This window comes from Oryza sativa, chromosome 2, assembly GCF_034140825.1.
Source record: "Oryza sativa Japonica Group chromosome 2, ASM3414082v1".
NCBI lineage: Eukaryota > Viridiplantae > Streptophyta > Magnoliopsida > Poales > Poaceae > Oryza > Oryza sativa.
The window spans coordinates 23,435,473-23,459,314 of NC_089036.1; the positions used below are offsets into that span (position 1 = coordinate 23,435,473).

The 23,842-nt window shown below is 45.8% G+C and overlaps 2 protein-coding genes and 1 pseudogene across 2 annotated transcripts; 1 reads left to right on the forward strand and 2 right to left on the reverse strand.

The window, feature by feature from the left end:
- Window positions 1-1,999: 1,999 nt before the first annotated feature.
- LOC9271598 (amine oxidase [copper-containing] zeta, peroxisomal-like) lies at window positions 2,000-13,132 on the reverse strand (annotated as a pseudogene).
- Window positions 13,133-18,423: 5,291 nt separating this feature from the next.
- Window positions 18,424-22,166, forward strand: LOC4329844 (inorganic phosphate transporter 2-1, chloroplastic). The gene is made up of 3 exons (XM_015771009.3): window positions 18,424-19,697; window positions 20,657-20,848; window positions 21,015-22,166. Exons 1-3 carry the CDS (start codon window positions 18,990-18,992, stop codon window positions 21,831-21,833), a joined length of 1,719 nt encoding a protein of 572 aa, XP_015626495.1. The 5' UTR covers window positions 18,424-18,989; the 3' UTR covers window positions 21,834-22,166.
- Window positions 22,167-22,832: 666 nt separating this feature from the next.
- Window positions 22,833-23,626, reverse strand: LOC107275248 (uncharacterized). The gene is made up of 2 exons (XM_015771010.3): window positions 23,372-23,626; window positions 22,833-23,251 (listed from the first exon to the last, which is right to left on the reverse strand). Exons 1-2 carry the CDS (start codon window positions 23,507-23,509, stop codon window positions 23,099-23,101), a joined length of 291 nt encoding a protein of 96 aa, XP_015626496.1. The 5' UTR covers window positions 23,510-23,626; the 3' UTR covers window positions 22,833-23,098.
- Window positions 23,627-23,842: the final 216 nt, after the last annotated feature.

The window sequence follows — 23,842 nt, forward strand, 5'->3', positions numbered from 1 at the left end:
CAATCATCTTGAGCAATTTTGTTTATATTAATAACTGGATAAACAATCGCAATAAGCATCTTAAGCAACATACGATTTTTTTTATCTACTTATTTTCTTGAGAAGCTAGCTCTTATTTTTTAAGAATTACATATTCGGGGACATGTAGCCAGATGGTTTGTCGACTGGGCAGCTGGGGGAAATGCCCAGTCAAGTTGCCGACCCACTGGCAAGAAAATGGACTGAACATTTTGCTAAGATTCAGACAGGGAAAAAAAACATATACTGGTTCATTACCATGATCTTACACAAAATCTGAACCAGCTTATCTTCATTACAAACTTTTTTTTAACGACTCGCACGAGACAGTGCGAAGTTCTATTGATAGAGCAGAAAAAAAATTATAAGATTACAACCCTGAGAGGTCGTAACCAAGATAAAGGAAAAAAAAATTATACCACCCACACACCGACAGCGCCAACACACATAATCGCGAGAAGGCTAATACCGGACCGACCGCCGCTAGACGAACAACGGAACACAAACGGGAACGCCCAAAAAAACGCCCTTACAACCAACACAAAGCCCAACTCTATCTAGAGCGTGATTGCCCTAATCGTTCGAGTGGTTTCGGTAAGGGGATGCCTGAACGACGTCTCCAAGGAGAGAAGTAGCGGAAAACTGCTGCCGCCGTCCGTCAGGGGCTCAAAAGTGCCAAGACTGGACTTTCACCAGGCAACCACCCTTGAGGGATGAGATGGCACGACAACGCCCTCGGGAGGGGGAATGAACCATCGTTGTCGGTCCGGCCAAAGCCGGGCTGGGTTTTCACCGGCTGCTCATCACTTGCGAGTCCACGGCTGACACATCGATGCTCCACCATCGCTCAACCTCTGCCGACATGTGGGACCACTGCACCGACACCCCCTGCCAGCCAGCCTTCGTGTGCCGAAGACCGCGCCACACCCACTGGCAGCTCCTCCTCGCACCGTGGTCGCCACCTTTACCGTCGGCCGCGCCTCATCACGCCACGCCGGCCTCCTCCACCACCGGACGCGCCTCTCGCGCCAGTCCGGCCTCCCTCCATCGGTTGCGCCTCTCGCGCCAAGCCGGCCTCCTCGCCACTGACCACGCCTCTCGCGCCTTGCCGGCCACTACTGCCATCGGCTGTGCCTCTCTGCGCCAAGCCGGCCTCCGACCCCTCCAATCGCTGCCGTGCAGCCAGGTGCGGCCGTCTGCCACGCCCTCGGCTAGCCGTCTGAGACCGCCATGCCTCCTCCAATCACAATCACGGTCACCATCACCGCAGCCGCTGCTGACCGCAGTCACGGCCAGCCACCTCGCCGCCATCCAGCCGCTGTCGCAACAGTCGCCACAAGCTCCACGCCGATGTCTTACGCCGCCTGGCCGCCAGCTAGCCACAGCCACCGCGCCTGCCGGCCAATTGCCGGCCAGGCACAGCCGCACGCCACAGTCACAACCGTCGTGCCTCCGCGCCTACTGAGGTCGCCCGCGCCTCCGCGGCTACCACGGCCGCCCGCTCCTCCGCCGCCGTCGCGCCTACCGCGCCTCCACCACTATCACCGTCGCCCGCGCCTTTGCTGCCGACGCCGCGCCTCGCCACCTTCGCCGGCGTCGGCATCGCACCAACGCCGCGCCCGTGTGGCCATGGCCCTGATCCGGCGGTGGCGACGCCGGATCCAGCCGCGGGAGTGCCAGATCCATCGGTGGCGGCGCCGGATCCGCCGCCACAACGTCTCGCCGCTGCGCAGCCTTCCCGACGGTCCGCGCCGCCCCTTCGCGTAGAGACAGCCGTGCCGCCGGGGATAGGAGCCTCGCCGCCGCCATCCCGGCAGGCCGCGCGGTTTCCGGCAACACGCTTCGGTGGCGGCAAGGTGGGGAAGGGGAGTGAAGTGTGACGGCGGCCGGGGGCTAGGGTTCGCCCCGGTTGCCCGCGCGAGGACGACAGGGCGCTCGTCTACCAAAAATACTTTTTACAAACTTATAACTGACCAGCAGAAATATTGAGCTATATATACCAGCAAAGCAATCATACATTCGCACAGCACGAGAGCCACAGCAAAGAAATCGTAACACCACAAGTTCGCTTGCTAAAACACCACACCACAGTAGGAAGCTGCAGCACATCACAGCTTTGAAATCAGCTCAGCCTGAATATCCTTCTGCGACTAAACATCAGGCCCAGGAGGCACATCGATGGCAGGCGAGCAGTTGAAGAGTCCATCAGGCTGGACAACCAAACCAATATATATAGCTTCCATTTTCAGATGAGTTGTAAAGTCGTAATGTTATCTGAAGCAATTAGGACAAGAATACTATCTTTTCGCAGCAAAAAACCATCTAAGTAATATAAAGAACAATGGAGAAAGAAACGAAGGCCAAAGTGATACCATTAGCATGAAGCTGATGCGTTCCACTGGCATGACAGGCCAGTCTTCCAGCCTAGGGATATGGGTAATCCCGAAAACGTACCTGTAGTTGCATATGACATGTTTTTATTTCAGATATGCCATAATTAAGCTAGAAAATCAGATGAACATGGAAGATCGACAGCAATTGTTAGAAGGTGACAACTTACCAGAGAACTAAGTTGGTCTCCTCTAGGGACCTATCCTTTTTTACCCATGTTGCTAAACCTTCGTTAATCCGTGGGTTCTGATTAGGAAATTCTCCTCCAGGGAACATCTCATCGTTTTTGAACGATGTAACCCAAAGGTTATGCTTTAAAAATCCAGCTCTTCTCAGGAATTTCGCCTCAGGCAGGGCCAGTGGAAGACAGCTTGAACCAGGTACGAGCTTGTACCCTGTTGGTTGTCCAGTACGATTTACAGTCCTTGTGTTCCTAACCTGAACAAACATGCGTCCAGCAGTGTCAGTCACACAGAAAGTTTGAGTTTGCACGACGATACAATGTTTCTCACACAAATCCTTACAATCCAATGGCGTGCAGATGAAGGGTCACAGTCACGCATTGCCTGTAGTTCAGATTTCAAATTTTTTTTCTTCAGCGTAAAATGCATTATTATGCACATTATTTGGGCCTGCACTTTCAACTTTGACGTTTACCTCTACCACCTGGAATGGAAAAGGAGGCAGCAGTATCACATCTTACTATATAATAATGCAAAGAAATGGAGGACTTCATGAAATCGTGGACTAGAATAAACTAACATACTTCTCAGAAAAGTAAAGGAAGCTTAGCTGTTTATACATAATATAGACGGGTAATAGTAAGACGAAAATAAACAAAGTACAAAGGCATGGAACAATATCGTACTAGAAGCAGCCAGTGCAGGTGGACAAGTAAGTCGGCAATATTTTGAAGTCAAAATTACAGTAAAATAGAAGCCCACACAACATGGTTGATAAGCAGCCTACCTGATTGTAGGCCTCATTTGGTTTGCAGTCAACCGCCATGTCCATACGGGCAACAAAAAAATGTTGGTGAACTGGTGCATACAAACTAGGGGCAATAGTAGTACCATATTTCCTTTGCTCCCCGGGCATGAGAGCTCCTAGGCTAAGAATTCCAGTAAGCTTTACTTCTGCTTCTATCTTGCCATCCTGCAACCAACAAAAAAACATATCAGGAACTAGAGTTCCTTTCGAAAGTATAATTGTGTCTGTAGACATTCCACTGAAAAGGTGAACTACTCACCTGATAAAAATGCCAATAGAACCCGTATTCATAATTAGCAATAGTGCATACAAATGACACAGTAAGCCTCCTTGACCGTCTAACTTCAGCTAATCCTGTTCTCCAATCTTGATGTTTCCAGAGGATCCCATGGTCTTCTTCATGGAAGCAAACAACATTCTCAATGGTCTCCACACCACCAGTAAAATTTGTAAAATGTGCATCAAAATATTTTATAAGACCCAAGCAGTCACATCCCTACAGTATAACAAACAAAATTAAGTTTTTTCAAAAACAAACAAAATTAAGTCAAATCAGCATTTAGGTGCAACCATACGAAAAATTCTGGGCATCAGCTTTTAGGTGCAACATGAAGCATTACTAAGCCTAAAGAACACAATTTCAATTACTTTTAAAGAATATGAAATGAGAAATTCTTGGAAGACAATAAAGAAAAATAATAAGCAAATGGAAGAAGTTCAAGTAAATTACTCTTCTGTATTAATTCAAACAAATCAGGTTGATTTGAAATTTTATCGTAAGGCTGCGTTTGTTCTAGCATTTGGATTGGGATTTTCAGCGGCACGAGAAGCAAGACAAGCCGCAAATGATCAACCGAATATTAATTATTACAAACTTAAAAATTGGATTTATTTATTTTTTAAAAGATACTTTTTTATATACCTTTTTTTGAAAAAAAGAATATCATTAAGCAGTTCGGGAAATGTGCTCACGTAGAACAAGAAAGTTGCCGGTCCAATGCACCTTAGACTCAGCCTAGTATATTAACTGAGGTACTACTTGACAGATTAATTCTTGTTTTTACTATATGCTTTTAACATCTATTTTTGGAATAACAGTTGGCTGCCTTAGGATATAAGCCACTAGTAGTTTTCCTTAGGATGTATGCCACTCCTAGTTTTTCTTAGAATGTAAGCCACTCCTAGTTTCTTAGGATGTAAGCCACTAGCCTATACCTTATGGTGTAAGCCACTAGCCTATATATATGTATCCAACCAGCCATAGTTGATTGAGTGGAGAATAGAAATTAAACTAGTCCCAAAACCTGTATTCCTTTTGCTAACAATTGGTATCAGAGCAAGGTTTATCTGAGTTCCATCGATTCCCCATCCAAAATGTCTCTCCACTCCATTCGTTCCCCCTCTCTCTCGTCCCATGCCTCAAGCACTTCCAGTGGACGAGGCAGCAGGCGGTCGGCGGCTGACGCTGAGGGCGACGGCGATGCGACTGCTGCTGCGCGGGTCGCGCAGGAGGCGCAAGCGGCTGCGCGGGAAGCACGCGCGGCGTGTGAGGAAGCGGAGGCGCGGCTGCAGGCAGCCACAAGGGCGGCGCGTCTCGCGGCGGCAGAAGCTGAAGCAGCGCGCACCGCGGAGGCAGCCAGGCAGGCTGCAGCTGCTGCTGCTGTTTTGCGAGCTGAGGAGGAGGAGGAGTGGCGTGACCTGGAGCGGGCAGACGCGGCCCGCGTGCGACGCGACGCGGACCGGGATCGACACGCAGGTCGACGCGACCGCGACTTCAGCCCCCATCGCGGAGGAGCAGATCTCCACCGCGGTGAGGAGGAGCGGCGCGATCCATGGCGCGATCCTCGGATAGACCGCGCCCTGGAGGCCCAGCGACTCCGGGAGCAGGCAGCGGCGATTGAGGCACAACTGGACTTCGACCGGGAGCAGGGTGGACGGGACGTTGGCGCACGGAGCCCTCGCAGGCAGCGCGCCTCCCCTTCCCCGGACAGGCGCCGTGGTCGCCGTGGACCCTCCGGCTCTCCTCCCGTTGTGCAGACCGTCGTCAAGGATGTTGGCGGCGCATGGCCCATGCTCACCAAGACTAACTACGTCGAGTGGGCGATGGTGATGAAGGTGAAATTGCAGGCGCGCCACATGTGGGACGCGGTCTGGTACGGCGACGTCGACTACGGGGAAGATTGGCGGGCGCTGGAGGCGCTCCTTGCGGCTGTTCCGACGGAGATGCAGTCCTCCATTGTGAACAAGCGGATCGCCAAGGACGCCTGGGATGCCATCGCTTCGGCACGCATCGGCAGCGACCGCGCCCGCAGGTCCACGCTTCAGAAGCTGCGTCAGGATTGGGAGAACCTGGCCTTCAAGCCGGGTGAGGACATCGACGACTTCGTTCTCCGCTTCAACTCCTTGCAGCAGCGGTTGGCGCAGCTCGTCGACACCACCATCGACAAGGAGAGAGCCGTGGAGAAGCTCCTTCGCGTCGTCCCCGAGAAGTACACGCAGCTGGCTCTGTCGATCGAGACGCTGCTGGACTTCACCGAGCTCACGATCGAAGAGGTGACGGGTCGCCTCAAGGCCGTCGACAACCGCAAGCAGCTACCTCCCTCAGAGCCGATCACCATTGGTGGCAAGCTTTTCTTCACCAAGGAGCAGTGGCTCGCCCGCCAGCAGGAGCAGAAGAAGGGGGAGGCCACAGGCTCTTCGGCTTCAGGATCGTCGAGTAGCCGCAAGCGTCGACCACGCAAGTGGGAGAAGGCGCGTAGTGGCACTCTTGGCGGCGCCGATGGCGAGCGCAAGGGCAGCCGCGACAACACCTGCCACAACTGCGGGAAGACCGGCCACTGGGCCAAGGACTGCCGGCAGGCGACGCACGGCGGTCAAGCACACGTCGCTCAAGCGCTGGAGGGTGACGAGGTGGCTCTGTTTTTCGTACACAGAAGCATCGAGCCGCACTTCACTCCCGCACAGGACGCTACCACGCCCCTCCAACTCGACGAGCCGCGGGCCCACGTCTTCCTCAGCAACGGATCCTGCGGCGACAAGATCGACGGATGGTGCCTCGACACCGGTGCCACTCACCACATGACCGGGCGGCGGGAATTCTTCTCCGAGCTTGACTCCAGCGTTCAAGGCTCCGTCAAGTTTAGGGACGCCTCCGCCGTGGAGATCAAGGGCGTCGGCTCCATCCTCTTCACCGCCAAGACCGGCGAGCACCGGCTGCTCACCGGTGTCTACTACATCCCCGCGCTGAGGAACTCCACCATCAGTTTGGGACAACTGGATGAGAACGGCTCGCGCGTGGAGATAGAGGACGGGGTCTTGCGGGTTTGGGATCGCCATCGTCGCCTTCTTGTCAAGGTGAACAGGGGCGCCAACTGCCTCTATGTTCTCCATGTACAGGTGGCGTAGCCCGTCTGCCTTGCAGACGGCCGCGACGATGATGCATGGCGGTGGCACGAGCGCTTTGGGCACCTCAACTTCGAGGCCCTGAAGCAGCTCGGCAACAAGGAGATGGTGCAGGGCATGCCGCGAGTCGAGCACGTGGAGCAGTTTTGCAACACCTGCATCCTCACCAAGCAGCGGCGACTCCCCTTTCCCCGCCAAGCAAGTTTCCGCGCCAAGGAGAAGCTGGAGCTCGTGCACGGCGACCTCTGCGGCCCCGTGACTCCGGCCACACCTGGAGGCCGGCGCTTCTTTCTGCTGCTCGTTGACGACGTGTCCTGCTACATGTGGGTGGTCCTGCTCGACTCCAAGGCAGCGGCTGCAGACACCATCAAGCGCCATCAAGTTGCTGCGGAGAAGGAATGCGGCCGCAAGCTTCGGGTGCTACGCACCGACAACGGTGGCGAGTTCACGGCGGCTGAGTTCGCGGCGTACTGCGCTGACGAGGGATCCAACGCCACTTCTCCGTGCCATACACCCCGCAGCAGAACAGCGTTGTGGAGCGCCGCAACCAGACAGTGGTGGCCACTGCCCGCGCCCTCCTCAAGCAAAGAGGGATGCCAGCAATCTACTGGGGGGAGGCGGTGATGACTGCCGTCCATCTCCTCAACCGCTCGCCCACCAAGGCCCTTGACGGCAAGACGCCGTACGAGGCCTGGCATGGGCGCAAGCCGGTGGTGAGCCACCTCCGCATCTTTGGCTGTCTCGCCTTCGCCAAGGAGCTCAACCACATCGGGAAGCTCGACGACCGGAGCTCGCCGGGAGTCTTCATCGGCTATGCGGAGGGCGTCAAGGCCTACCGCATCCTCGACCCTGCGACGCAGCGCGTCCGCATTTCTCGGGACGTCGTGTTCGACGAAGGGCGAGGTTGGGCTTGGGACAAGGCGGTGGACGACGGCTCGACTTCGACGCTCAGAGACTTCGTCGTCGACTACGTCCACTTTGGGGGAGCCAGAGGAGCTAGCAGCTCATCTTCACCGAGCTCATCCACCTCGGCACCCGGCTCGCCATCAGCTCCGGCGAGTCCTCCACCACCTACACCACCAGCGACTCCTCCATCACCGGCTACGCCCCGCTCTCCTACACCGGCGCCCACACCACCGGTGGAGTTCGCCACTCCGTTGTCCAACGACGAGGATCGTGTTGATGCGTACCACGACGACGAGCCTCTGCGCTACCGCACCGTGGACAGCATCTTCAGTGATCAGCCTGTCCTTGGACTGGTGACGCGCGACTTCGAGGCCGAGCTGCACCTAGCGCATGAGGACGGCGAGCCCTGCTCCTTCGCAGAGGCGAATGGAGATGTGGCATGGCGCACTGCAATGCAGCACGAGATGAACGCGGTCGAGCGGAACCGGACGTGGGTGCTGCAGATCTTCCTGCCGGCCACCGCGCCATCACCCTTAAGTGGGTCTACAAGCTCAAGAAGGATGAGGCCGGGGCAGTGATCAAGCGCAAGGCGCGTCTGGTGGCGCGCGGCTTCGTTCAGCAGGAGGGAGTCGACTTTGACGACGCCTTCGCGCCCGTTGCGCGAATGGAGTCTGTTCGTCTCCTCCTCGCGCTGGCGGCCCAGGAAGGATGGCGTGTGCACCACATGGATGTCAAGACCGCCTTCCTCAACGGAGACCTGAAGGAGGAGGTCTACGTCCACTAGCCGCCGGGATTCGTCATCCCCGGCAAGGAGAACAAGGTTCTCCGCCTGCGCAAGGCCCTCTACGGCTTGCGGCAGGCGCCCCGAGCTTGGAACGCCAAGCTGGACTCCACTCTCAAGCAACTGGGGTTCCAGCAGAGCTCTCACGAAGCTATTGTCTACCGGCGGGGCAAGGACAACAATGCCCTGTTGGTAGGCGTCTACGTCAACGACTTGGTGATCACCGGCACCAAGGAGGCTGAGGTGGAGGCGTTCAAGGAGGAGATGAAGGCGACTTTTCAGATGAGCGATTTGGGCCTTCTCTCTTTCTACCTGGGGATCGAGGTTCACCAGGACAGCTCTGACATCTCCCTTCGCCAGACTGCCTACGCCAAGCGCATCGTCGAGTTGGGCGGGCTCACCGGCTGCAACCCAGCCTACACTCCCATGGAGGAAAGGTTGAAGCTGAGCCGCGACAACACGGCTGAGGAGGTCGATGCCACGCAGTACCGGCGTATTGTGGGCAGCCTTCGCTACCTCGTCCACACGCGGCCAGACTTGGCATTTGCTGTTGGCTATGTCAGCCGGTTCATGCAGCGACCGACGACAGAGCACCAGCAGGCTGTCAAGAGGATCCTCCGTTACGTCGAGGGCACCACCGACTACGGCTTGCACTACCCGAGGTGTCCCGGTGCGCAGCACTTCATCGGGTACAGCGACAGCGACCTCGCCGGTGACAGCGACACGAGCAAGAGCACCAGTGGCACGCTGTTCTTCCTCGGCAAGTGCCTGATCAGCTAGCAGTCGGTCAAGCAACAAGTGGTGGCAGTCAGTCAAGCAACAAGTGGTGGCCCTGTCCAGTTGCGAGGCGGAGTACATCACTACCACAACCGCCTCAACTCAAGCTCTCTGGTTGGCTCGGCTGCTGGGTGATCTCTTGGGCAGAGACGCTGAAGCAGTGGAGCTCAGGGTGGATAGCAAGTCCGCTTTGGCCATGGCAAAGAATCCCGTCTTCCATGAGCGCAGCAAGCACATCCGCATCAAGTATCATTTCATTCGGAGCTGCTTGGAGGAGGGGAGCATCAAGGCCAGCTACATTAACACCCAGGATCAGCTCGCCGATCTTCTCACCAAGTCCCTCGGGCGGGTCAAGTTCCAGGAGTTTCGCGCCAGGATTGGAATGGTTCAAATTCCCCAAAAGGCGCCACACAAGACTTAGGGGGAGAATGACAGATTAAGTCTTGTTTTTACTATATGCTTTTAACATCTATTTTTGGAATAATAGTTGGCTGCCTTAGGATATAAGCCACTAGTAGTTTTCCTTAGGATGTAAGCCACTCCTAGTTTTCCTTAGGATGTAAGCCACTCCTAATTTCTTAGGATGTAAGCCACTAGCCTATACCTTATGGTGTAAGCCACTAGCCTATATATATGTATCCAACCAGCCATAGTTGATTGAGTGGAGAATAGAAATTAAATTAGCCCCAAAACCTGTGTTCCTTTTGCTAACACTACTAACAGGGAACAACAAAAATAACCTTTTTAAGAGAGTGTGCGTTCTTTCCAAGCCCATCTTCTCCAGCATCAAATGCATTCTTCCGATAATGTGGTTCATTTGGATCTCCATAAGGAACAACCATCTCAACGAAACTCAGCCTGTGAGCGATAGGTCGACGCCCACGGTTTCCATCAACATATGCAACAGAATGAATAACTAAACCTTCTTTGGGAGTAAAGCCAATACGGAAGTTCCACTGTTCAATAGAAATAACAGGTGAGATTTTTTGAGTCAGTTTTATCTAATAGTAGCTCAAGTGCTCAACAATTGAAACAAGAAACAGAAGATAACCAGTTAACCTTCTGCCATTCCACAAAGTAACCGTTAACACGAAAACTGGGGCCATCAGGTTGATTGATGATAAGAGTCTTCAAATCACTTCTATCAACACCACCTCGTGTTTCCCCTGGAGTATAGTTTCTCAAATGATCTGGTGGAGGAAGAGGGACAAACTTCCTATCTTCAAACTCTATCACGGTATTATTCTGCACATCAATGACGATATGGATCCCTTCCACAGGTCGCGCATAACCATTCTCCATAGGGCTATCACTTTCAGTTCTACAGAAGATCAGAGGTTTGGCAATTCTTCGATTGGGAGCATCAGCATCACTGTAATATCCTGCACACCTATATTCAACTAGAACAGGTCATGTTTCAAGGTTCTATTGTTTCGCAACAAGAATCGGAGGAGGACGAGAAGAAGGATGTAGGGAAATCCTTTTGTTTAGTCAGCATGCTAGATCAATTAGTGAGTGACTGGATCGATACAACTAAAAAAACTGTTTACAAGTTTCTTTACAAATCAAAGACATGGAGAAAGACGGTAGAAGTGCAGTTGGCTAAAGGAAGAATTATTTGGTGAGTGAATCTTTCTTTTCAATGAGGGAAGGATTCTACGTCAGTAAGACAATGACAGCAAACCCCGAATGTTTTATAAAGCGTTTATTAACTACAGAAATTAACCAGACCAAGCTTACCATGGATCTACCATGACAAGATCCATGTCATCAACTCCTCTTTTTTTCATTGCTTCAATGAAAGGGGGGTGACTTTTCACAGTAGCTTCACATTCAGCATATTCCATGGCATCCTGTAATACACACAAGCACTACAAGATAAATCTAGTAATTGACCTAATATAAGTATTCACTAAGTGCTTAACTATCAAAGTAAGCATCAAACTAAGTTTCTGTGATTCCGCTGATTGTTTTAGGCCCTGTTTCTTTCAGCTTGGGATTATTATAATCTAGATTATTGAGTTAGATTACTATAAGCTAGATTGTTATAATCTGTAGTAGAATAAGCGGTTAGTTGTTTCTTTCATAGATTATTAGAGCCTAGATTATTGGGTTTGCAAGTCTAAAGAGGGAGTGGGGTGGCATGGTGGGTAATTTTTCACCCAATAATCTGGAAAAGCTCACCTAAATGAGTTTATCAGATTATAATAAGCTGGGCTCCAGATTATAATAAGCTACTTCAATAAGTTGTCTGTTTCTTTCAGCTTACTCCCAATAATCTGGATTATAATAATCCTAAGCTGAAAGAAACAGGGCCTTAGTGGCAAATACCACAGCACACCAGCAATAATTTAGAACCACATGCTCATTAGAAAATAAATTTGGCTACATATAATCTCATTAAGTGTTAAATAGTTTGAATAAAATGGTCAAAATCAAGAAAATTGTGCCCAATAAATCTATAGAAAGTGGAAATATATCATTGCAGGCTGAACATTTGGAACAACCTCTGATGATATGAGCTTGCCTCTCTAATGTCCACCCCTAGTAGCAGCATGCACTTCGGAGAGCTCTACAATCCAAATACTAGTCTCATTTGTCATTTTGTTGTAGACAACAAGCCTGGCCCTCCTAGCTGGCAGCCTGGTTGGAATGATAGGAGTATTTTTGGTTCTGGGAAGCAGTGAAGGTTGGAATGGTGGGAAAAAGTATGCATCAGCTAATGCCACGACAGTTTTTTCTGGTTCCAGAAGCACAACTTCGACAAAACGCATGCTGTCTCGAACCTATAATTTCGGGAGTGACTTAATTATATATTTGGAACATGAGTACATAATTTTGTATGAAAGGTAGTAGATGGACAGAGACCTCAGGAGTTCTTCCAGAAGCTCTGACAGTTGCTACAGCCACAGAAATTTCAGCAGCAGATAGTGGGTCTAAGGGGTGGCTTTTCTGTGTCCTCGTCATGATCCGGATTCCTGAAATGTTTCTCCCGCATAACGTCAAGTCATTGTGATATAGCATAGCTATGTACTGATGCTTAAATTGAACAGAAAATATTAAACTATCCAAATACACAAATTGTGGCAGGCAAAGGGAATATCATAGAAAACATTTGACTCTTTTTTTTTCTTTTGCAATTTAATTACAGAGTAAGGGACACAAAGTTTGTATCTGTAAAAGATAGCTACACACTTACGCAGATATTTCTCAATTATGCATGTGCCCACCAGATAAATTGCATATGGAACCATTAAAAGGCCCTTTTGATTATATTGATCAAGCATTTCCATTCTAAATGGCAGAATGGCATCGTTCTGTTAGCTAACACAAGATAATATTTCAGACCTTTTATTTGGTGGGGGAGCATCGATTCACTCGTTCGACAAACACAACGCTAAGATCAAACACAAAATTCCTAACACAATGACACTCTGGCTCGTAGAAACTTTCCAAAAAAAAAAAGCACACAACCAAAACACCTTAGGCAAACATTTTCCCTACGCTCCAATCTGATCTCTCATCGTGGTCACTCACACCTGAAGCAGTTCATAAACGGAACGCCACCGACCAGGCGCTAACATTTTCCGCAGACAAGCCCAATCCAGCAAAGGGGGGCACCCGAAGAGAGAGGGAGTTCAAGGAGAGTGAGTACCTTTAGACGAGGCGATGGCGGTGGCGGGCGGCGGCACCACAGTTTCGGCCTCCTCGATCACGCCGGCGGCGGCGGCGATCGCGGCGCCGCCGCAGCACCCCTCCGCGGCGCCCATCGGAGAGGGTCCGAACCGCGCGCGCGCGAGGCGAGGCGAGAGGCGAGCGGAGAGGAGGAGGGGTTTGGGGGGTTTTTGTTTTGTTTGGTTGGTATTTCGCTCAGTCTCTTATTTTATTACTCCTTCCGTTTTAAAATATAATTATTTTTAGTTTTCGATATGGTTTTCGAAATATTAATTTGATCTATAATATCTATAAAAGTAAAATATTTTAAATAAAAATAGTTATAGTTCGTTTAATGATAAAGATAGTAATATCAAATTTACATGATTAATTTTTTTTAAGTTTTTGTTGCTAATAGTTAAATTTAAAAAGTTTGACTTGGCGCTATACTAAAAATGCTTATATTTTGGAACGGATGGAGTATTAGACAATGGTGGCTGACTGAGTGTTAAATTAACGAAAAAAATTGGTTGACTGGACTATTCGTCATGTAATTAACATGATCACTTCATGTGTGGCTACTGTTCACTCCTCCGGTACGATATCCGCGTCATATAGGCCGAGTTTAGTTTCAAACTTTTTCTTCAAACTTTCAATTTTTTCATCACATCAAAACTTTCCTACACACACAAACTTTCAACTTTTCCATCACATCGTTTCAATTTCAATCAAACTTTTAATTTTGACGTGAACTAAACACACCCGGGGTTAACATGTGAATTGAATTAGGGTCTCATGTTTTCTAGAAGAATGTTCTACACCTTCTATTCATGTATGATTGACCTATTTGAGTCTAACGCAGTGACCAAGAAAAACGCAACTCAATACACGGGACATTGGTGCATAGGGGAATCCACAAGTAGTTGCATTTGTACGGGAGACGTGGCTGCATATGATTGGAATGGGTGAACATTCGATTCACAAGACCTACTGCGTGCATGCATGACTAAAACAAAGCAACGACAGCATCCAAACCCAAGAATGTGTGGCAAAAGAAAAAGATGATGATCAAAATAGAAAACTTTTTCAGAGCTAATATGTCTATTAAACACAAATGAAGAGAATATTAGATAGCAAAACTTTATCAAATAGTTACTAGATTATTAAACTTTTCCATTCCTATTAAAGTCTATTCAAAATGAATAAAAATTCTGCTCATAAGCTTTTCTACATGAATAAAAAATATATTTACAAACTTTCTACAGGAGAAAAATCTTTATACACAAACTTTCTACAATAGTTAAAGATAGTTTACCTAGCAAATCTATTTTATAATTAAAGGAATAGAAAAAGGAAATAACTGAAATTCGGAATTAAAAATAAGGAATATTAGAAGAGGAGTATAGAGTCCATATAGAAATACAATTAGGAAATAACTGAAATTCGGAATTAAAAATAAGGAATATTAGAAGTAGAGTATAGAGTCTATATAGAAACACAATTAAGAAAAAAATATAAATTCAGAACTAAAAAATAAGGAATATTAGAAGTAGAGTATAGAGTCCATATAGGAATTTAAAACTTACTAAAATTTAGAATAAATATAATAAAATTAAAAGTAGTGTTTAGAGTCCGTATAAAAATACAATTTACAAATAACTAAAATTCAAAATTAAGAAAAACATGGGAATAAGAGTTTAAGGTCAATATAGGAATATAAATATAGGAATACAATTTAGAAGTAATTGAAATTCGAAATTAAAAATTAAAGAATATAGAAAGATGAGTTTAGAGTCCACATAGAAATACAATTAGAAATAATAAAAATTCAGAAATAAAAATAAATAATATTGGAAGAAGAGCATAGAGTCTATATAAAAATACAATCTATAGAAAATTCGGAATTTTAAAAAAAGAAATATTAAAAGACGAGTCTAGAGTCCATATAGGAATATACATAATTTACAAATAACTAAAATTTGATATTAAAAATAATTAATAACTAACACGTATATAAAATATAATTTGAAAATTCAGAAATAAAAATAAATAATATTGGAAGAAGAGTATAAAGTCTATATAGAAATACAATTTACAGAAAAATCGGAAGTAAAAAAAAAGAAATATTAAAAGACGAGTCTAGAGTCCATATAGGAATATATATAATTTATAAATAACTAAAATTTGATATTAAAAAGTAATTAATAACTAACACGTATATAAAGTATAATATGAATATTACACATTAGTAGTTTTTTAAAGTTATTGCAAAATTTAAAATTATGTTGTCATTTTAATATATTTGAACAATATAATGAGAAAACATATATGCTATTATATGAGAGAAAATATAATGATGCTAGCCGCGCAATCTGCGCGGGCCACCATACTAGTTTCTATGAAAGTAAACGACTTTTCACCATATAAAATCTAAATTGTATAACTTTATGTTAATAAACTTTCATCACGAATAAAAACTTTATATTCAAAAACTTTGTACAAGAATAAAATGATACTTGAATTTTCAAAAATATCTTAAAACTAATTCTTGAATTAAATAATAAAAAAGTATATGTATTCTTGTCTTAAGGTGATCCAAACTAGTAATTGAGCCAACTCAGCCAAACAAGCTACGACACATAAACGTGTAGGCTCTCAACTCCTGACAAGATATGTTGCACGTAAAATGTTAGGATAGTCGGAAAAGCAAATACGGTTGTAACGAAAAGAGAAAGGATGTCATATACGCGCGGTAAGCTTGTGTGCGTTTGTTCGCATAACAATCTTCTCAGTCTTAGCTAGCTAGTTTGAGGTAAAATTGACGGTTTCCATGTAAATCTACGGTACAATGTTGCCCTGCTTTTGTCATCATGGTTGCTGTAACACGTAATGAGTCACAGAATTTCTAACCTAATACTCCCTTCGTTCCAAAATATAAGAACCTAGAGTAGTCTTCATTCTGAGTTTCATTCTGAGTTGTATTCATTCGAAGTAGTCTTCTACCCTACTGTAAAAGCATACCCCCTCGCATAGACCGCGACACAGTTGCCAATCCACATGTTTAATTACTATAATTACTAATATAAAACCTAAATGAAATGTATAATACATATTTGAGTAAATTTCATAAAACCTCACATATTATGGTTCAAGCTACACAAACCACATGGATTTTGATATGTGACATATAACCCCAGATATTATGATCCTAAAGTTTTACAAAACCATACTATTGATCATTGATCATTTTGATTTTGATCTACTATACTTTTGAGTTCTACAATCACATCTCAAATTTATAAATATTTTATCCATCATATAAATATTACTTTTTTTGAAATTTTCAAATAGGAATATATCAAAATAGTTAACGATGTAGTTTTGTGAAGCTTTAGTACAAAATACCTGGGTTTATATGCCACATGTCAAAATCCCTGTGATTTTGTGTAACTTGGACCATAATAATAGGTGGAATTTATGAAATTTACTCTACATATTTTGAACTATTTTAAGACAACTCTAACCATATCACTTTCAAATATTCAGTTGAAATATTCAAAGAGAACTTAAGTGTCAAAGTTTAATAACGTTAATTACACACATTTCGAAACACCACTTTCTGACCAGAGGAAATAGTTATTTAGAGAAGGCTTTGTTACTTTCTAAGGCAAATTACATGACGTCTAGTTAAGTATACATGATGTACAAAGATTACACATACAACGGCCGTTTAAACATTGGTGAAATCGCTTGATTGGATGAGCCACACAAACAATTCACAATGTCCGGGTACTTTGCTTTTCCAAATCAGCCGGCCATAGGAAGGATCAATGTCTGCAAAGGAAAGGACAATTGAGTGATTTGAGTCCGAGTGTAGGACTTGGAATGGTCGGCTACACAAGGCCCAGGTGATAGAGTTGCGAGCACAGGCTGATCCCAAGGGCCTCAGGCCCATGAAATGACCACCACAGTCCACATACAGCGAATACTGATCTGTTTTCAAAACGCTTTCATTGGCTATTTGCGTTACCTTCCAAAACAAGGAGTACCTATGCATCTTTCGAAAGATTTCTATGATCATATCATATAAATTTTTAATCTTTGGATTAAAATCCAATAGACATAGTAAAAGGCAAAAAGCAACTAAGAAACACCATAATAGATACTAAATTACCATATCTTTAAGAAAAAGACCAAATCCAATATAAATTTCAAAACTTACATGCGAAGATTCAAAAATTACACTGTAAGTTTCATAAATTACACTATAATTTACAAGAAAATACACTGTAAATTTGAGTGAGAAAATCGAGTGAGAGATAAAGAAAAAATCTTTCAAGTGAGATATAGCAAAATCGCAGAACAATTCGAGTCCAAGATTATTATTCATTAAATGGACTTCACTGAGTCATTTCTTGTGAAGGGATTTCACTATGTTATTTTGATCATAAATCTAGAGTTACCACTTTTACTCCCCATAATTTGATTAGACTTTCAAGGAAATATTGTACGTCAAAATTTGATATCTCAAAATCAAACCGATAAATAAACATGGTTTGCTTAAAATATAACACCACATTTTTCACGTAATTTCAATCATTTTTTTCCTATGTTATTGCGCTCTCTCCCCTATATATATAAGTATGCTTCTATCTCTCCTGTTTGCGGCCGTCGAACTTGCAAATGGCTCAGTGGTGCCCTGCAATTTGGTCGAGTTACAAATCTCCATTTGGAGCTACAAGTATACTACTACTCAGTATCTTTGTTTTTAAGTTATCGTACAAATTCAGAAGCAACACCAAACTGAAATCACAGGAAGATTCTTATACCTAACTACAGATTCGAAAGTGAAGTCGGCAAAAGGAGAATCAGCCATAAGAAATCTTGAAACTGTGCACGCTTTAAAGACACAATACTTCATCCACAACACACGACTTGCAGGGAAAAAAAAAATGTCGACCTGAGCCCTGGCCAACTCGATGAGCAGAAAATGTGTCTAGTGCGGTGTCTGCTAAATGATAAATTGTGGCCAATCTCTAGTGATCGTAGAAGACAAGATCAAGTATTCCATACCTGATAAATTGTGGCCAATCTCTAGTGATCGTAGAAGACAAGATCAAGTATTCCATACCTGATACAGGGACAAAGACGCTGATTATTCTTCTCTTCAGCATCCGGCCTGGAGCACACAAGTTGATTTTCTGTTCTGTGGTCCTTGGCCAGCAGCGCTCCAATCGCTACTGCCAAACGGGAACCACCGGTCCATCTCACCAACAAAAAGAAACACGAAGCAAACGCATAAGCATGCTTACAATCTTATTCTTGGACCACAGCTGCGTTCACTTGTTAAACATTTATTAGTCGAACAAGAGGAAATATGCATACCCTGATACCCATGAGAAGCCAGACCAGTGTTGACTTCCTCTGCAATTAAATAGATTTCTGAGCATGGAAAATCTTGATTACTAACACCGACTGTATATCTGAAGAGTCACCGTTTGTGTGTCATAAGAACAGTACGTTTTTCTGTCATAAGAACAGTACATATAACATGAGAACTTCACATGTAACTGTATTAGTTTCATTTATCTGCACAGTAGATGGCATCAGCTTTAGAACCACAGACGCAAGTATCTTCAGAAGCCTTCCATATTAAACTGATGCAAGATGTTAATGTCATGCTAAATATTGCACTGGAGAATCAAAACAACAGAAACAGACAACAGTTAGATCTTTAAAAAAGACGATGGAGGGAAGGGTGGCCCTGATGGTAACGCAGACTGAAAACAGTCAAGTGGTCAGCTGCAACCCCAGGTTATGGATTAGGCTGGAATCTTGCTCGTATCCCCTTCCACCACTCATTCCAAGCCACCACTCGTTCATCTCAGCCCGAGCTGGGCCACCACAGAAAGCAAGCCCTTTCCTCCATCCACAAAACAATGCTCACTTCATTCCACAAACACCTATGGCCACCGCTTCTCATTCACCTTCCTCCTCTCCTCCCCCTTAATCTCATCTTTTTCTTCTCGGTGCTTCTCTGCTCAAACCTGTACTTTGCTTCTGCCACTCCATGTCTCAATCTTCCCCTTTCTTCTCCGTTGCCCGAGCACATGCTGGAGCAGGAGGGCGAGCTGCGGCTGCCGCTCTCCTGCTCCGTCACCCTGTTGCTCAGCTGCCACCTCGGATTCATGGCCTGAGGTACTACCCTTCAGCCATTGTGTCACCTGCCAAGACACTGAACTCACACCTGAGCCTTCCCCATGCCACAATATCCTCCTTTGCCAATGCTGATAATGGCTCCAGCGGGCAAGCAGATGCCACAGAGTCTGAGGAGGAGCAGAACGGGGAATCTGAACTGTCGGAGATGGCCAAGGCATTCCATATATCGCCCCGGATGGCAATGTCAATCTCAGTGGTGATTGCATTTGCAGCGCTCACTGTGCCACTGGCGATGCAGTCAGTGGTCTTCCATGGGACGAACAAAATGAAGGCACTGGCATATCTGACACTGCTTTCAGGGTTCTACATGGCATGGAACATTGGGGCAAATGATGTGGCCAATGCCATGGGGACGTCAGTAGGGTCTGGTGCTTTGACACTCCGGCAAGCAGTGCTTACTGCGGCGGTGCTAGAGTTCTCTGGTGCATTCCTTATGGGCACCCATGTCACCAGCACCATGCAGAAGGGCATCCTAGTCGCATCTGTCTTCCAAGGAAAGGACTCTCTGCTCTTCGCTGGATTGTTGTCATCCCTCGCTGCTGCTGGAACATGGTTGCAGGTAATATTCCAATTAGATCACCTTATCAGTTACCGCCCTTTTGAGCTTTGCTGGAATGGTGACGATCAGAGGATGCAATCATGTAGTGCCATTAGCAGTACATAATTACTGAGACTTCTGCAAGTTTCAGTATATGAAACAAAATATTTAAGACATTCCATCAGCGACACATTCATGATGCAAGAATAGCATGATCTACCTAGCAAGGCAAAATCAATAGACCTTTGCACTTGAAGATGCTAGGTTAAGCCCCAGAAATAAATGATAGCAGTAAGTTGTAGCAGCTTTATTATATTCAGTGAAACCTACTGCATGAGAACCTTCTATGAGTTGATTGTACTATATTACACAATTTCCTTTGAGGTATAAACTCCACAATACGGTAAACAACTTCCATGGTAGGAAGTGAAAACTGAAAAGGGAAAGGAACTTAACAGCATAGCTTTAAACTTGTTGAAGTCTTTTAACGTAAGGATTTTAATCCAATTATATGCAGTTTCAGGATGTTGTGTAACATCCATCCGTGAATGTTGTGCAGCTCACTTGCAATTACCAGAGTTTGATGTCTATCTTATCAACAATCCCAACTAGCAGAAGTACAGAAGCAACAAAATGAGACAATTAAAGACAATGCTCACTAGAAATATAGCAACTTTTACAAGGGATAGACTAATGGAATCTTGAATCATTAGACAACTAGGCATGCACAATTTTGATGAAGACATTTTTGGTGGGACTCTAATTGCGGGAGAATGTTTCATCTGCTTAATCATTGGAATTAAGATATTTTCATGATTGCGGGAAAATTTAAATGCATACATCATGCCTCAAAGAAATATTTAACATAAAATTAAATGCCTCTGCCAAAGATCCAATTGTGTGCTCCCTTTTACGGTTATCTGAGCATAGCATATTAACATTTCTCAGAGTCAATATGAATTAACGCTTGCTATTTCTAGGTTGCTTCCTCCTACGGCTGGCCTGTTTCAACTACACATTGTATTGTCGGGGCCATGGTTGGTTTTGGGATAGTATTTGGAGGCGTAAATGCAGTGTTCTGGAGCTCCTTGGCAAGAGTATCTTCATCATGGGTCATTTCACCATTGATGGGTGCTGCAGTCTCATTTATTGTTTACAAGGGTATACGAAGGGTAAGCACTAGACTAACTTTACTTGCAGCATGCTAGACAGCATTTTTAATTTAAGAGTTACTTAGTTAGGCAGTCACCTTATTGAACACACATCATAAATAGAGGACATAGGACTGTTCAAGACAAGACAATAAGTTAATTCTCTGCTTACCCTATTTCATTTCAGTTCGTATATAGTGCACCAAATCCAGGTCAGGCTGCAGCTGCTGCTGCACCAATTGCAGTTTTTACTGGTGTTACTGCAATATCATTTGCCGCTTTTCCTCTCAGCAAGACTTTTTCAATCGCTATCCTGCAAGCATTAGCATGTGGCGCAATAGGAGCCGTAATCGTTAACAGAGTGATCCAAAAACAGCTTGGTGACCTACTGTCCTCAGAAGCAGAAAAGATAGCATCTGCTGATAAGGCAAATGCTCAGCAAGTTGGATTTCTTTCGGACATAGCTGGACCAACAGGAGCTCAATTGCAGATTGTATATGGTGTATTTGGATACATGCAGGTCTTGTCAGCATGCTTCATGTCATTTGCTCATGGAGGCAATGATGTCTCCAATGCCATAGGCCCCCTGGCGGCAGCTTTGTCCATTCTTCAAGGTGTAGCAAGCAGTGCTGAGATAGTCATACCTACTGAAGTCCTTGCTTGGGGAGGTTTTGGAATTGTTGCAGGGCTTACAATGTGGGGTTACAGGGTCATAGCAACAATTGGCAAGAAAATCACCGAACTAACACCAACTAGAGGTTTTGCAGCAGAGTTTGCAGCAGCTTCTGTAGTATTGTTTGCATCAAAACTTGGATTGCCAATATCTGCTACACATACACTTGTTGGTGCAGTGATGGGAGTGGGATTTGCAAGAGGGCTCAATAGGGTCAGAGCAGAGACAGTGCGTGAAATTGTGGCCTCCTGGTTAGTCACAATTCCAGTTGGTGCTGTGTTATCTATCTTCTACACATTGCTCTTCACAAAGATTCTGGCATACTTTATGTGAGTGATTGTGAAATGTAATTAGTGTTTTGAGAGGTGTACAGCCCATTGCACTTCATAAAAATTTCCGCAATGGCAAAGAGATAGGCTGACTCCAAAAAGTTTCGACCATAAAATTTTTCAGGATTGGCCAGAGTAAATAATCATTTCTTTGGCAACAAAACACATGATTAGGTAAAAAGCTTTTACAGCCAGTTACAATGTTACATACTCCAGCTTGTTCGTCCGTTTATCTCTAATGTACTGCCTTGTATCTTTTGTTTTATATCACAAGGTGGACCATAATAATTTCTTGTAGAGATACAATTATACATAATAGACAACAATGGTTCTTCTATCCTTGCAGTTATGTTACATCAAGGACATGGTTCTTTAATAGCCACTGAAAATTAATAATGTTTTTGTGGTATGGTGCAAGATAATAGCAAGTTCACTGCTAGCAAGAATTCAGAAAAATCCTTTTGCATTAAGAAATTAAACTAACAAATAAATAAAGCATAATTTCTGAGGTGATTAGTGCCAAAAACACTCGCACATTGCGCAACTTGTACTAAGATTCAGCAAGAAACAAGGAACTTTGTGCTTTGTTGTTTAAGTAGACATATTTATCACCGTAAATAGAGGCATGGATCTTCAGGGAAAAAATACAGAGAAAAGGTAATCAACACTAAAAGTAACAGGTTTATCCATTTATGCATGAGCAGGACAGACCTATGATCATAATAATTTTTCCTTTTAACAGGACTCTAATGTAGTGTACAGTACCTTTTTTACAAATCATCCATGAATTCAAGCATTGATTAAAGCATCATTATGCAACTTCTATAGATACTTGATCAGCTCGGTCCTCAGGTTTTGGATGATCCGTAACACAAAACCACCGGTTTGGGGGGTTTGCGTTCCGGATGCCCCAAAATACAAGGTTTTGTGAAATTTACTCTTTGGGAAAAAAAGAGTATAAAAAGGAGAGCACTTACACAAGGCTACGGGCACTTGCACACAGTTAGGAAACTAATACTAGATTCTTAAATTGAGACACGCAAATGCACCAACAAGCTATTCCGATACATGTTATTCAAGCAATAAGGGAAGCATTAAGATTTTTCCAAGAAAAAAACTACTAGGTAAACTGAACACATAGAGATAGATCAGATTGGGGATAGCAAGCTGTAGCACGCACGCAATAAATATGGGAGCAGAGAAGAAAGGGCAATGGCACCAGGGCAGGCGGTGCAAACCCGAAGGGAGGAGTCGGAGTCGGGGGCCGGCTCAGCCGGTCTCCTGGTCGAAGTCGTCTCCGTCGGACTCCTCGACGTTGTCGGCGTCGTCGTCCTCGGCCTCGGCGTCGTACTCCTCCTTGACGTCGCCGGTTGGCTTGCCTATGATCACCAGGTTACTGTTGGTCTTGCGGATCTCGTTCAGCTGGAAGGGGGGGGGGGAGAGAGAGAGGGCCCAGACAAAGGCAGGTGTTAGCAGCGCTGCGCGGGGGGGGGGGGGGGGCGTAGCGGGGAGGGGGGAGAAGGGTGGTGAGGCGATCGGTACCTTGTCCTCGAGGTCGGACTCGGCCATGGCGAGGAGGAGCTCGTCCTCCTGGGTGGTGGCGGGGACGGGGAGCAGCGTGGACGCCGGGATCAGCGGCGGCGACGGCCACTGCCGCATCAGCGCCGGGAACTGCAGCATCTCCGCCGCGTGCCGCCGCCGCAACCGCCGCCGGGGTTGGGGATTGGGGAGAGTGGGGTGCCCTCTCCGTCGAATCGAGTGCTCGCTTTTCGATTCGAACTCGCTGGGAAACGCGCCGCGCCGCCGCGACGTCGTGGGGTTCCATTTCTACCCGCTTCCTCCCCCTCCTCCTCCTCCGCACCGTCTCCGTGGGCCGGGGATCAGCGGGCCGGCCCAAGGTTAGCCCACCAGAGCTAACAGTGAAAATTGGAACAAGTCTATTTTATGCCTCCCTCATATGTCGGTCCTGATCGAATCGCCTAGAATCAGGTATAACGAGCCTGTTCATTTTGA